This window comes from Paralichthys olivaceus, chromosome 10 (genome assembly GCF_024713975.1).
Source record: "Paralichthys olivaceus isolate ysfri-2021 chromosome 10, ASM2471397v2, whole genome shotgun sequence".
In the NCBI taxonomy this organism is placed as follows: domain Eukaryota; kingdom Metazoa; phylum Chordata; class Actinopteri; order Pleuronectiformes; family Paralichthyidae; genus Paralichthys; species Paralichthys olivaceus.
In genome coordinates this window covers 3,057,506-3,072,905 of record NC_091102.1, presented here as the reverse complement: position 1 = coordinate 3,072,905, position 15,400 = coordinate 3,057,506, and the positions used below count along the sequence as shown (strand labels likewise).

At 43.9% G+C, this 15,400-nt stretch overlaps 1 protein-coding gene across 10 annotated transcripts in view; it reads left to right on the top strand.

The window, feature by feature from the left end:
- Positions 1-14,302, top strand: part of dgkh (diacylglycerol kinase, eta) — a 41,395-nt gene extending 27,093 nt beyond the window's left edge. For 5 of the 10 annotated variants that reach the window (XM_069532573.1, XM_069532571.1, XM_069532578.1 and 2 more), the window contains 18 exons: positions 165-256; positions 471-570; positions 649-961; positions 1,054-1,185; positions 2,415-2,549; positions 2,739-2,856; positions 2,943-3,053; positions 3,342-3,438; positions 4,228-4,335; positions 5,423-5,536; positions 5,677-5,811; positions 5,898-6,058; positions 6,151-6,256; positions 6,468-6,560; positions 6,702-6,821; positions 7,115-7,220; positions 8,570-8,700; positions 10,850-14,302. In XM_069532573.1, the coding sequence (XP_069388674.1) occupies positions 165-256; positions 471-570; positions 649-961; positions 1,054-1,185; positions 2,415-2,549; positions 2,739-2,856; positions 2,943-3,053; positions 3,342-3,438; positions 4,228-4,335; positions 5,423-5,536; positions 5,677-5,811; positions 5,898-6,058; positions 6,151-6,256; positions 6,468-6,560; positions 6,702-6,821; positions 7,115-7,220; positions 8,570-8,700; positions 10,850-10,936 (2,259 nt within the window). In that variant the 3' untranslated portion in view covers positions 10,937-14,302. Of the gene's footprint in view, positions 1-164; positions 257-470; positions 571-648; positions 962-1,053; positions 1,186-2,414; positions 2,550-2,738; positions 2,857-2,942; positions 3,054-3,341; positions 3,439-4,227; positions 4,336-5,422; positions 5,537-5,676; positions 5,812-5,897; positions 6,059-6,150; positions 6,257-6,467; positions 6,561-6,701; positions 6,822-7,092; positions 7,221-8,569; positions 8,701-10,849 lie in introns of all 10 variants that reach the window. The other 5 variants (XM_069532580.1, XM_069532579.1, XM_069532572.1 and 2 more) reach the window with 4 other exon arrangements.
- The last annotated feature ends 1,098 nt before the right edge of the window (positions 14,303-15,400 follow it).

Here is a 15,400-nt window from a genome sequence, read left to right as displayed (position 1 = left end):
CTGAACATACAGGTTCTGAAAAGTACGAAAGAGAAAATGGAAGAACCTCTGCTCGTATTTTAAATGCTTACTACGTCGATAAAGTCTCAAACATGGTACTTTCTCAATATAAGTGCAGTAAACTTACATTTTAGATATATTTTTAAATCTGTTTTTCTCTCCAGTTTCATATTTCTGCCTACGAAGACTCGGTCGCTGCCCACCTCACAAAGATCCTCAACTCCGAGCAGCACTCTGTGGTCATCTCCGCCGCCAAGTAAGTGACTCGTACATGGCGGCGTGACCACGAACACACGGACGAGAATCAACACAAGATACAGAATAAAGACTAAAATGTTCATTTTAAACATGACTATGAGTTTCATGAGGATTTGAGCTCTAGTGTTAAACTATATTTTTATGTGCTCCCTCAGCTTTTCTTTGATTAACATTTTAACAAATAGCTCTAAAGAGTTCTGCCTGTTTTTTAGGATCCTTTGTGAAACGGTGAAGGATTTTGTTGCCAAAGTGGGAAAAGCTTACGACAAAAGCACAGAGAACGCAGAGGAGTGTGACACCATGTCTCTCAAAGTAAGTCTCAAATAAAACACCGAACCTCAGAATGTCCTCAAAGAGCATTACAAGAAACTCCTCCTCTGTGTCCGCCAGTGTGCCATCCTGAACGAGAAACTGGACTCGCTCCTCCACGCCCTCAACACCGAGAGCCAGGCTCTGCCTCCGCTGCCCCACTCCACTCCTCCTATAGTGGAGGAGGAGCAGGAGGAGGAGGAAGAGGAGGAGGAGGAGGCCAGCGAAGAGAGCCTGACGGAGCTGAAGGAGAAGCTGGAGGAGGAGGAGACGGAGAAAGGAGGAGGATGCGGCAGCTCCCAACACCAGCTGTTCAAAAGCAGGGAGCAGCTGATGCTCCGGGCCAACAGTCTGAAGAAAGCTGTGAGACAGATCATAGAGCAGGCGGAGAGAGGTACTACACACACAGTACACACGTTTATCAGCTGTAAATGAATACATGAATTATTGTACTCTCCATCCCTTCTCATGTCTCTGTCCATTCAGTGGTTGACGAGCAGAACTCCCACACGGAGGACACCGAGCTGCCGTCTCCCCTGGAGTTCAGGAAGGACAGCGAGGAGGAGAACAGGGACAGTGAGAAGGATGAAGACACCAAGGAACTGGAGACGCTGCCATGTGAGTGCATCATTGACCAGGAGGAGGCTCGGACGTCTCCTCCCTCCTCCTGAACCCATGCAAACCTTTTACCCATTGTCCCTTTACAAAACTCCCAACCCGTCCAGTCCGGCCTGTTTGATGCTCCACCAGCTGATGTCACCGTCACATTCATTCCCCTTCTCTCCTGTGAGAGCGGGAGAAAGTTCTTTTCTTGTGAAAACATGAGAAAACACAAACGATATAAAAGCCTCTTTAATGGAGTAGTGCTGGAATAAGATTTTCCACAGATCCAATGGGAAATTGCACAGGATTCAAATATCGCCACCTTGTGTTTACTGAGCTCTCTGCACCACAGAGAACCAAACGCACAGCTAATGGGAAAAAAAAAAAAAAAGGGCTGCTGACGCAAATCATGTTTCCTGTCATAAACAAACCGGAGGATTTAGAGCTAAAAGTGTGTGGAGAAACTCCTCCACCGCTTCCACTTGCACCAGGACGAATTCTTTCTCTCCATCTTTACTATCCACAAGAGTCTGTAGCGACTAAACTGGTAATAAACTGTTGTGGCTGTGGAAACTGTGGCAGCAGGGCCTCCGTGATGTGTCTGAATGCACATGCATGTTATTGTGTAAATGTGTCGTGTGCATCAGCAGCAGGATGTGTTATTGTCTTAGGGGCAGAAGTTCTTCCTGTTTATCATGAGGCTGCTTCCTTCCTTCCACACAGTTTTCAGCCGCTGGACGACCAGGAGGTATCAGTCGAACCCTCTGCTTTTGCATCCTCTCCTTGTTTCCTCTCGTGGCCTCCTTACTCCTTCCTGACCTGGACACAAAAAAAACAAAAAAAACAACACAGAGTGAAGTTAGGGTTAAAATAGATTTTTCAGCAAGTGCGGGTCTCCCAATCTGTCAATCGTGCACGTGTTTGAGTCTGTGTTGCTATGGTCGCTCCGTCTGGGCGGCAAACGCGAAACATTCAGGTGCAGTCACGTGGAAAATGTTTATCTGCTGAAAGCTGAAGAGAAGAGAAGGGATGTGAAGCGGCACAGAGGCTTCAGTAACTGTGCAGTTATAGAATAGACAGATATTTTATATCTGCATTATTTTGATAAGGCTCTCATATCCTGTTAGTACCTGTGCAGCTCTGAATCCTTCAAATTAAGAAGGTTCATCTGCACAAATATGACTAAAATAACAAAATGTGTGTAAGAGTGAAATAAAAATGTTGGTGTGGACGTGTGTCTCCAGCTGCCAAGAGTCCCTGTTCTCCGACGGAGAGGAGGGTGAGCCGCAGCACTCAGTCCTACGGCTCCTTCACCATCACGCCATTTACCACCAGCAAGGAGAACCTCCCCGTGCTCAACACACGCATCATCTGCCCTGGTAAACACACACACACACACACACACACACACACACACACACGTTGAAGTATCAGTGTGAGTCTGTCCTTGTGTTTCTTTTATTGTCAGGGGATGAAAATTTTTTTGCATGGATGCTCTGACATATAACATCTTGTCGTGTGTGTGTGTGTGTGTGTGTGTGTGTGTGTGTGTGTGTGTGTGTGTGCAGGCTTGCGGGCAGGTCTGGCTGCCTCCATCGCTGGCAGCTCCATCATTAGTAAAATGCTGCTGGCGAACATCGACCCCTTCGGAGCCACACCCTTCATCGACCCCGACCTGGATTCCCTGTAAGAGCCTCTCTCAGTTCTTCATCCCTTCTTTATCACGATGTCACGTCACTCTCACTTCTCTTCTTCTCTGTCGTTAAACGCAGAGAGGGCTACATGGAGAAGTGTGTGATGAACAACTACTTCGGAATCGGCCTGGATGCTAAAATCTCCCTGGAGTTCAACAACAAGCGAGAGGAGCATCCAGAGAAATGCAGGTGAGACACGTTTCCTTCACACACTCTGATGCTGCGTGTTTTCTTCACTATGACTCTTAAAAAAAGAAATATAATCACTGCTCTTAATGCATGTTGTATTTTACTGAGTGAGAAACACTTACTGGCACGTGGGCGGTTTATAACTTGGTTAAACCTACCATCCATTACTTTGCACTTTCCTCACCGCCCACACTCTTCCCAGATATTCTCCCGCCGACCGCTTCCAGTCAGTGCTTTTCAGCTAATACTTTTTTCTACTCACCCTTTGCTCTGCTCCTTCCTACGCAGGAGTCGGACCAAGAACATGATGTGGTACGGAGTGTTGGGCACAAAGGAGCTTCTGCAGAGAACGTACAAGAACCTGGAGCAGAAGGTCCAGCTCGAGGTGAGACAGGAGGAAGAAAAACACAGAGAAGGTTTTTAAAAAAAGATGTGGTTGATGCATAACTGCCCCAAAAACTCTGTAGATTCCACCCAGACAAGTTATTTAGTTGAGGAGGTGATTCGACATTTCTCGCCGCACTAAAACCTCCAGAAACACTTTTTACACATCTACACATTCTGCAACCACTCAACGTATTTCACTCCACAAATATATTCAGGAGCTGATTGGGACTAAACAGCGTTTCCAGAACATCGGCCCCACACTTGTTCAGTCAGAACAGAAACCACGTTCAGCCCAGCGGAAGCTGTGGTCGTGTGGTCAGGTGTTGAGAGTCATGCACTGATGTTTTTTATGTCCTGAAAAACCACATCGTGAGGAGTAAAAAATACTGTGATGGGTTTGTGAGACTATTAAAGTTGAAGTCATGTAAAAATGTGTTAAAGTACTTCAGGTTACTGTAGTTTCAAGTGCAATTTATTTAAGGACTTTTATATTATCTCCGTGATATTATAATAATATATCTGCTACACATGAAATGAGAATCATTTTCATTTAAGTTTTGATTTTATGCTGCTGTAAAAGGGATATAGAGAGTTTATATAGCAGCACTGACCCACAGCAGAAATGGAAATATTGACAATGAATCTGTAAAGCAGAGAGGAAAACGTGAATCTACTTTATTTAGAGTCCATTTTGTTAGATTGCACATTTATACAAAAGTTGATTAAAACTAGAAACAAACGGTTGTGAAATGAGATGTTCATCCCTCCCTCTGGTTATTTGTCTCAGTGTGACGGACAGTACATCCCCCTGCCCAGCCTTCAGGGTATCGCTGTGTTAAACATTCCCAGCTACGCAGGCGGGACAAACTTCTGGGGTGGCACCAAGGAGGATGACGTGAGTACATGTACAGCCCGAGATGTTCCCTCTGTGTAATGTTCCATCCCGTGAGCCGCTCCGTCGGTCGGACTCACGTCACCTCTCAGAAGGAAAAGGAACGTTTTCCTCCTCAGGCTGATGTCACAAATTCTCCAGGCTCCTGGATCAAGGCTCCATCTCCTTTTCTGATCCCGTCTCATATTCCTCTCTGCGTCTGTGTGAAGACAAAGCTGCATCCTGCTTTGACCCCGTTAGTCTGTAGGTAGAGAGGAGGGGCAGCGTTACAGAGACGTTATTGCTTTGTTTGTTTAAGGCTCCGAGCACAAGAGCAGCTGAGGGATCAGAGTGTCAGTTTGCACACACACACGCTCACACATGTGAATGTAAGACCAGGCACTTACACACACACACATGCATGCACACTCAACCCTCAGTGAGCCCCTGCAGAGGTTTCCCTTGGACACATATAGTCTGTGCATTTGCTGTTATGTAACTGTTTGGCTGGAGAGGAGGAAACGGGGAGTTCAGTGGAACTTGTCGTCATTGCGTGTGCACACACACACACACACACACACACACACACATGTAAACATATAGGCCTGCCTGTGACGTGGTCTGATCGTACATTTTGTTATCTGATCTGAAGTTCCGCTGTAAATACAGGTTTCAGCATTTGCAGAACTTCCCGGTAAATATGACTTGATTCCCATCTAGTGGCCGAGGGCCCTCAACACAGCCGATCACGTTCTGTGATCATTTGATCCTGAGTGAGACGGTTGTTGTTTTCTTCTCTCCCTGCGTCTCATTACCGCTTTGACCTTTTCACGAGCAGTTTGTCTGCGGAGATCGATGTCGGAAAGAAACTATTCATTTCATTCAGGCTCCAGATGAAGACGGAGGTTTATTTTAAATGTATCAGGACAGAGATGGACAAAGAGGCTAGGCTGTTGATATTCTGTGTTTTTCTCAATGTCAACAATGAATAATGAATTGAAAAAGAAAAATATAGAATAGTTATTTTTATGTTTCGGTTGATTATCACAATCAAGAGATGCAACATGATGGAGCTCACACTGCTCCTGAACGGCATGATTGTGTTGTGCAGATCTTCTGTGCTCCATCGTTCGATGATAAGATCCTGGAAGTTGTGGCCGTGTTTGGGAGCATGCAGATGGCAGTATCCCGAGTCATCAAACTGCAACACCACCGCATCGCACAGGTGAGAACGCACCAAAAACTACAGTAGCTCATAACTCCGCCAAGGCCCAACAGACCCCCACCCTCCTCGACGGAGGTAGCGATAAATATACTCAGAAGAAGATGAACATCATCTAATCTGTGTTTCTTTGACTGCTTTAGTGTCGAACCGTGAAGATTACTATCCTGGGCGATGAAGGTGTTCCCATCCAGGTGGACGGAGAGGCCTGGATCCAGCCGCCCGGCGTCATCAAGATCCAACACAAGAACCGGGCTCAGATGCTCACCAGAGACCGGGTGAGACGCAGAGTTCGAGGAATATGAGACAAAGTTTTACAGGAACTAGTTCAGACGATGAACTTATTCTTTGATTTGGCCTGCAGGCGTTTGAGAACACGCTGAAGTCGTGGGAGGACAAGCTGAAGTACGACAAGCCTCCTCTGCGGCCTCACCTGTACCCGCAGCAGTCTGTGGATCTGGCGACAGAGGAGGAGGCCGCTCTGGTGCAGATGTGCGCACGAGCTGCAGAGGAGCTCATTACGAGGTAAATATACAGCCGCGTGAATATCAGGTCGCACTGCAGAGGTTTTTATTGAAAAATGAAAAGTCTCTGACGTGTTCTGTCTCTAATCACAGGATCTGTGAGGCTGCGAAGACCAACGGGCTTTTAGAGCAGGAGCTGGCTCACGCTGTTAACGCTGCATCACACGCTATCAACAAGACTCACCCCAAGTTTCCAGAGGTTTGTCATCAACACACATCACACAACATAAAAAATTCACTCTGCTTTGAGAAACGGGAAGTTTGCTCAGCTGCAGCTCAGACGAATTCAAACAAACATTTATTAAAACCATAAAAGGACGAGTTTGATTCAAACAGCTTCCAGAATTTGTTGTGTTTTTATTCTGATGTGTGTGATTTTACTAAGCATCTGTTGTGTCTCTTGTCTCCAGAGTCTGGCGAGGAACACGGCTATAGAGGTGGCCAGCACCGTCAAAGCTCTGTACAACGAGACCGAGTCTCTTCTGCTGGGCAGAGTCTCTCTGGTAAAACTGACTTTATCATTATAGTAATTCATTTATTTGACTCTGACTCATGTAAAGTTTCAAACACAATGTCGTGTCAAATGTCTCATTTTCATACATGTCGCTGATCTCCGCTGGTTGGTTTTTTTTTTCCCGGTGCAGCAACTGGACCCACCAGAGGAGGAGCAGCTGTCCGGTGCTCTGCAGAGCGCGGAGCTGGAAATGGCCAAACTGGGAGAGATCCCGTGGCTCTACCACATTCTGCAGCCTAACGACGAGGAGGTGAGCGTCAGACACAGGCATGAACATGTTCACAAGCTGCCCTTACAACAGAGTGCAGCAACTACAGAAGTCGATTTATACAATAACAAAAGGAAAAAATCTTATCGGCTGATTTTTATCAGCCTCTAGTAGTTATTACAAGTTTCCTTTGTAATATTTCTATAGCACAGTGTGCAAACTGAACGCTATCTGCACATATACACATTTATGTCTTTGTTGTAACATGGCTCCAGGTAACGAGAGAGCTGAGTAGCTAAATGAAAGGCTATAGGTTGACTGTGCTTATGTACCAGGACCACTCTCTGGGTTACGGCAAGAGGAACAGTCGCAGCAGCATGTTTCGCATAGTCCCCAAGTTCAAGAAGGAGAAGGCCGCCAAGAAGACGAGTCCACAGTCAGGTAGGGCCGCGCCCACTCTCCCCCTCAGTGGTCAACAGACTGGACGGAGGGCGGAGTCTGTCCCGTCTGAACGGGAAACGTCATTCACGCTGCTCGTCAAAGTTTAGCTGCTTTACATCGAGTTGCTGGTGCTTTTAATTTGAAAGGATGGCAGTAATAGACTTTAATGACTGTAAATAAAGATGGACGACGCGTCTGCATTTCCTCCCACTATCCAAATATGAAGACAAAGTATCTCGGGGGTAGGGGCCGGCATCCTGAGCTGGTATCCAGGTAACACTCGACCAATCACCTCCGAGGTGACGTGTCGGTTACAGTCCGTTCTTCAGAGCATCGGCTGGTGTCCGGACATTTCTCGTCCCATCTGTTAACATGGAGGTGACGGGGTTAATGAACTACTCTGCAGCCAGCCACCAGGGGGCAGTCCAGATGATTTGGCATCACTTTTTGGGGCTGGCCATGTCGTCCGTCTTTATTTACAGATTGTGGAGGCAAAGAAGACGTTTGGCAGGAAGTGCTGCCATCCTTCATTCATCCAATGATAAAACTGACCACTGTGCTTAAACCGCACACACACGCACACACACACACACACACACACACACACAGAGACACACACACACACACACACACACACAGACACAGACACACACACACAGACACACTCAAAGTCAACATACATGTCCACCATCATATCACCGTTCATAACAGAATCATTCCGCTGCAGAAACACAAAGTTGTGTGTGTGTTGGAAGTGTTGTCTCCCACAGTCAGACCCCAACCATCAACATCCACCTCCTCCTCCGCTCCACTCATGCTCTCCTCCACCCGTCAACATGGCTCCCGAGGCCTCAAAGTCGAGAGCAGAACAAGGAAAACCCCGCGGGGGATCAAACGTGTCATTTAAACACCAACAAGCCAGAAATAAAGACTCAGATTCAGATGTAGGGTTAGAGGTGTGAGCCCTTCCTCCTCTCATGGCGGACTGCAGACCGCACAGGCTTCCTCCTCCCTTTACCTCCTCCTATCTGTGTTTTCTGATCCGGTTCATACAGTGTGCATGCCCCCCCCCCCCCCAATCTTCCTGGAACGCCACTGGCCTTGTTCTGACCAACCTTTGGCCTCTGTCATACTCCTCCCTCCTCCGCCAGCTGCCGCCACCGCTCTCCCTCTTCACTTCCTCTTTGACGCTCTCCCCCTTCCTCCCTTTCCTTCAGTGATTCACCACCGTTTGTGTCCATTTCTAAGTTTGTGTGTGAGTGTGAGAGGACGACGGATGGGACAGCGTGTATCCCTGCGAGGCGCTCTGAGCCTCTCTCTGCTCCGTGTGTGTGTTTGTGTGTGTGCAGTGGAAAGATGGGGCCCAGAGGAGGTGGGCGTCTGGCTGGAGCAGCTGAGTCTGGGGGAGTACAGAGACACCTTCATCCGCCACGACATCAGAGGCTCGGAGCTGCTGCACCTGGAGAGGAGGGACCTGAAGGTACGCACACTCACACCTCAGTCCCTCTGTGAATCTGTGTGAACCCTCTCCTCCAATCAGCTCTTTCTCTCTGTTTCCACCTCTGACGCTCTTTAACCTGTCAGACGTCTCCCCGTTGTGCCACCGCTCGCACTGCGCTGCACTGCTCTGCTTGGCTTCTTCTGTCTGATCGTTGCTTTGTGAACGAGACTCGCTGTGACCCACTAACACTGTGCATCTGCTGAGAGGGGAAGCCTCCGGGGCTGGGGAGGGAGAGGCTGAGCGGAGCTGGGCCGGTGGTAGAGGCTCAGACTCAAGAGGAAGATTCAGTCCTGTGGAGTTTACAGGAGGTTTTAATTATGAATGAACCTGCATTTGATTTTTTTTCTGATTCAACGGACGTTTGAGTCCCGTCTTCATCCTCAAACAAGAAAGATAGAACGTGAAGTTACGAGAACACGAACACCTGAATGAGCTGCAAAGAACTGAGAACAGCCAAAGAACAGTTTGAATATATATAAAGTTTAAACAAGTAATAAATGATTGAAGAATAATTCATCAGTAGCTGCCTCGACCAACGAGGTTCTGTTTTCACACCTGTTGTTTGTTTATGACCAAGATTACACAGAAACACCTGAAATCGCTTTTATAAGATTGTGAGATCAAACAGACTCGCAGTTGTGAAAAGTATTTTGCGGTTAATGGAGATGGGAGGAGAGGCAAACATGGATGAAGATAAAAACTGATTTACTTTATTCAAATTGTGACAAAGTTAAAAGAAACAGGGTTGAAGTTTGAGTTAAAGAACATCCACAGAGTGCAGCATGGAGAGAAGTGCAGCTGCTGGAGGTCGGTAAAGATTTTAAACTGCTGTTATTCAGAGAAGTAAAGTGAATGGACACAAATGACATGACGGTCAACCACCCATCACGCCGGTTGGGGGGTGGACACATCAAACACAGTTCATCCTGCGGGTGGGACGAACGTCAGGACCGAATGTCACAATAGATGCTTCACTCAAAGCCAGAAACGGTGAACCTCATCACAGCCATCGTGTGTGAACCGTGGTTATTTGTACATGTTCATCCACACAGACCCTCAAACACGGCAGCAACATGGAATCTTTTTATTTCTCCGGTTCATGTTAGATTTATCCTCCAGATAAGCTGCACCCACACATCAGATAATATTTGAAATAACCACGTTTTAAAAACTTAATACAATTCACGTTATGCTTCAAGGAGATATATTATGTTTTCATGTTTTGTGTCAATGTAAAAGTTCTGGAAAAGTGAAAAACTTCGAACGCAAACAGCTGAGAAGGTCATTCTTGGTTTCCTTGTGGAGGAAATCTCGGAGGTAAATGTTCGGAGGCCGAGAGAACTAAACGCACTGAAATCAAGAAAACGACTTAATCAATTTGACGACACATGCGAATACAGAAGCACGTTGCAAATAGTGAAAATGACAACGAAATGTTTCCAGTGGACCCAAACAAAGTGATGAACCTGCTGTAGTTGGACATATTTCACTTGTTTTTACAAGATTAGGTTAATTAAATGTTTTATATTCCTTACACTTAGGTTTTACATGTTACTTACTGATGCCTACTTTGACTCTTGCTGCTGTAATACTGCAAATCTCCCCATTGTGGGACTAATCAAGGATTTTCTTATCTTGACAAACATGTCTTCTTACATTTTTAAGTGAGACAACCAACGATCAGCTGCTGCATCTGTAGAGAACTTTAAGATCCGTTGTGTCACTGTCTTTTTAATAAGGCGGAGTTTATGTACACATTGCTGCTGATTGGACAAGACCCCTGACACACCCACTATTCGAGAGAAAAAAAAACATGTTCAACTGTAGAAAAACCGAAACGCAAAACGTTCTGAGAGTGAACGTGTCCCCGGAGGTCAATATGTCCGACACGTACAGGAAGAAGCTAACCAATCAGAGCAGACTGGGCTTTATCAGGAGGGGGAGGGGTCTTAAAGAGACAGGAACTGAAACCAAGTGTTTGGGACAGAGGCTGAAAAGAGGAGCGGCAGCGATGGACAGTCTGAGGAAAGTGACGTCCAACCAATCTGCTTCAGACATTTACGTCTGATGCTTGTTATAAATGTTTTTCTCTGTGTTTGAATCTGTCCGTCTTTTTCCTCCTCCTCAGGATCTGGGGATATCGAAAGTGGGTCATATGAAGAGAATTCTCCAGGGAACTAAAGACCTGGCCAAGGCCTCCATGGTTGACCTCTAACCCAGGAGCTGTAGCGACTGGTGGGGGAACAAGAAACAAACTTTCCCCTCATGTCAGTGGAAGAGTTTGGAAGTGTCGTGAAGGAGAAGAGAGCTGGAGAAGAGAGCTGGAGTGTTTCTCTCTGCCGAGGCTGAACCTTTGTGACGTCGTGAACAAGATACTTACGCATGTTTGTTTGTGCTCCGGTGCCAATGGAGGAAGTTGATGGAAGTTGTAAAACGACGTGGATCTTAACAAACAAGCTAAAAAAAAAGAAAAAAAAGAAGCCATTTCTGAGTTAATAACCATTTCTAGCACACAACCAGGTATGCAACTAACCATTACTGTTCACAGGAGACTCGTCGTCCGAGTTCCCATAACTAACTAGTAGCAAAACCAGGACTTCCATGAGTGTGGGGTTTAGTTTGAGTTCAGTTCAGAGTGCGTGTGACGACGTTTGCTGGATCTCACGTCACACGGCTGCAGGCGCACTGACGCAGATACAGGGAGGATAAACCTGTAACTCGAGTGTGGGTGGAAATCTGGAAGGTTTCTGAAAACAGCGGGATACTGTCGCATGCTATGCTTGCTCAACCTTAGATATGTTTAACTGCATGATTAGTGTCTCGGTTTTTTTCGTGTGCTAAATAACACTTGAACAAGTTTTACATGACTTAAGTATTACGATGCCATTTGTTACTACTGAAAGCATCTTTTTGGTCTAAATCAAACCTTTTTTCTAGCTTTAATTTATTTTGTTTGCATGATAATGACGTGTCAATGATTTGTGTCACGTGCCATATTTTCAGTCATTTCGTGTGAGCTGTGCTTTATTGGTAGACATAAGAGTTTTTATTTTTTATTTTAGAAAAGCTGTTGTTGAGGTTTGAATATATGGATTTAATATCTGTAAGTGGATGTGAACATCAGTACCAAAGTGAATGTCTTTGAAAACATCATCGTCTGATGACTTTGTTCAGATCACAACTCTTTTATTTAATAGACGAGCAGATCTTAGGTCTTAATTCCAGTTAAAGTTTAGCGTTAGTCAGGAAGAAAGTAAAACTGTTGGTGTGAATCCAGCCACAGACTGTGGGGATGGGTTTTTTTTAGGAATACTTAAAAGGCACTTTTTACTTCTTGCTTTATGCAAGTGCAAATCCTCATATCATAGAATTAACACTTCACCTCAACTTTTTTACTTTTGGCAATGTAACACAGTATTTAACACTAATGAGAATGGAGTTAAATATATGTTTTGAATATATGTATACAGTAATACAACAGCTGATCTGCAGCAGCCTGCATAGCAACTAGTTCAACTACTTTTACTTCAACTAATTTAAAGTAAGTTTCTTCTAAGACTGGTGGCATTACAGGGTATATTTCCATGTGTCCCCATATATATATATATATATATATATATATATATATATATACACTGTATATATATATATATACACACTGTATATACAGTATACCAGTGTATGCAAACAATGTTTGTAAGTGTTGTAGTCTAATGGATTTGTATATTATTGCTGACATGGCATGCATTGTCCACAGCTTACACATTTGATTGTGTATATTACACCATGACGAGTGTGTATAGTTGATTTTGATCTCTTGTACATGATGATGCTGTTGTATTTTAATGATGGTGCAATATTTGATCTCTTGTTTTGATACTGTCTCTGCAGCTTTCTGACATGATGGAGAGAGAAAAAAAAAAAAAAAACCTTGAAAGAGTTTTTTGTACACGTTCTCCTCCTCGAGGTCCGAGGATTAGATTTTAAAAAGTTAGACCCATAGACAGATGTTTTCTTACGGACTCCACATTTCTTCCAGCTGTTCACTAGTTTGTAGTTTTGCTCCTCTGTGCTTCCAGGATGATACACTACATAGGGACTGTGTCAGTGAATGAGTCGAGTGGGCAGACTTGACTGTTTTGTTCATTTCTAATATGTATAACAATGTGTTAGCGTGTTTGGGTGTGTGTTCTACAACAGTGGCATATTTGACCTCGTCAGAAATGATGTACCATCGTTAACCTCCACTTTTGGAGAATCATTTCTTGCTCGTACGTCGGTTTTTTTATTCTTTATGTTTCCTTCATGTTGAAAATTTATTTTCTAGATAAATATCGAGCGTTAAAGCCAACAAGACGCACAAGTTTTCACCCCCTCAATTATCTCAAATAACAGAATGTGAGAGAATCAGTTTGTGAGAAGTCGTGTGCTGTCCCTAACACCCCAGTAGAGGGCAGTCCATCCTATCTCACGTGGGTTACATTGTCAAACAGGCTGATTTTACACTGACAATCAGTTCAAACCTTTATATTCAGCAGAATCTTGCACATTAACGTGCAGGAAACATTCAGCCTATAAATCTAATTCCAGTTGTTGATGATGTTTTTTCATGTATGCACTAATACTCATTCTGCAACTCATAGCCAAAGATATAGTAGGTGTTAGTAACTATAAACCACTAATTCAAAAAGAGATGTTCTCATTTCCCCAGACAGAACAGAACTATGCCTTTAATTTAATTAGCAGATTTACATTCATTGTAATGACAGTCGGCCTTTTGTGAGCCAGAAACTCTGCGTAAAGGTTTTACCCGAGTTGAAGCCTTTCTGTTCTTATATGTGCTTTACTGGAGCAGTGTGGTAGAACTGCTGTATGCTGCCTTGTTCCTGCAGTGCATCATGGTCATGTGTCTGTCTACGTTTGTTCAAAGTGTCTGCCGGCCGGGTTCAGTAGATTCTCAAGTGTTTTTTTGGCCCCAGACTCCAGGCAGGATCGTGCTTGACCCTCCCATGCAGAGCGGAGAGTGAAAGCCCCTCGCTGTGTTTTCCAGTGGTCTGTAAATAATGCTGCAAACTGCCTGGTTTTAAAAACCTATACCCATGCAAGGATCTCTAAAAGACAGATTAACACATAGTCTTTGACTCGGCTCCTAAAGTGATGGGAGAAAAGTGAATTTCATTTGTTTACATTATGTTTACAATGGCACAGTTTTAATTTGTAAGAATATATGTAGGTATAAACAACATTTGCATATTTATTGCCTAAGGTTAAATGATATGACGTGTATTGTGTTTTCACATTTGGAATATAATGTTACAGTTGTCACCTGTATTACTATCTGGATGATTTTGGTAAAGTAGTTGATCATTTCTATGACTACTAAGTGACTGTTTTCTGTGCCTTTTTATGGTTAGAATGCATGGTTAACTATTTATTACGATTTGGAGTCACCGAGATGTGTATTTTTGTATTCCGAATAAATAAATGGTTCAGCTTTTGTTGTACATTTTTAAGGTGCCTTAAAACAGGCTACCTATTCATATCTCTCTTCTTCAATAAAACCAAATACATATGCAGTGTGTTTCTGCCTCGTCCTGTTTTCATTTCACTTCAAGGAGAAGAACTAGAGCCAAGAAAATGTCTGGAAGGAATAAAATCTTTGCTCCAGACGAATGTTTCTCTGTTGCACCATAGGATAAATCAGTTGTGGCGAACAACTTATATTTGGAATTCTAAGTGTTTCAAAACCAAACGTTGAATAGCTGCATTGTGACTGAAACATCTGTGTCATATGCAGTTGTGTTGGAACACCCACATCCCTGAACACGTCTCTCCACATCCTGTCTTCTGATGAAACGTCTCTTTACTCTCCCTCCGTCTAGTTTCCCTCTTTCTCTTAACATGTGTTCAGTTGCTTTATGTTTCAGATATGTTTTATTGAGCCAAACTCAATCATGAAATGCTTATTTTCATTAAATAGAAAAAGTATGAAAATATGATACCACACATACAAAATACAACGTATTGTAAATAAGTTAATTTACTCATGTTGAAGTGAAATTTAATTCCGTGCTATTTTATTCTTCTCTCCAATTAACAAAGACAAATATTGTAATTTTACATATAAAACATGTGAAGACAATATTGTTTTCATAGATGAAACAGAAAATTACCATTTTAGTACCTTTTCTTGCATTTATGCCACATGTGGTTCTGGGTTAAAAGTGACGGTTGGTTGCTTTCTCATTTTCTTACATCACAGAAACTGAATAATTTGCAGATTGAGCCATTTGAGGAACCAGTTAGAAGAAGGGTTACCCAACCCTTGTTAGAAGAATAATCCATAATGTAAACAGACATTGATTACAACCTTATATAAATTACAGCAACTCCATCATAAAAATGCGAATCCAAAATGAATGCACGCGTGACATAGTTTAACGATTTAACACAGACATTTGACTTATTCGTTTAAAATCTAACCTATGAATCTATCTCATTCTCTAATGGACAAAGAGTCCCCCCCCCCCCAACAAGCAAAAGAATTCAACAGTAAACCACATGGAACTTTTCCAAGTTTCCGAACGTACTGAGCCGTTGATGTGCAGCAGTCAGTGAAGCTTCCCAGGAACAAGCAGCAGGTCTTGTGTAGGAACCAGTGGAGCAGACGTGTGTGTGT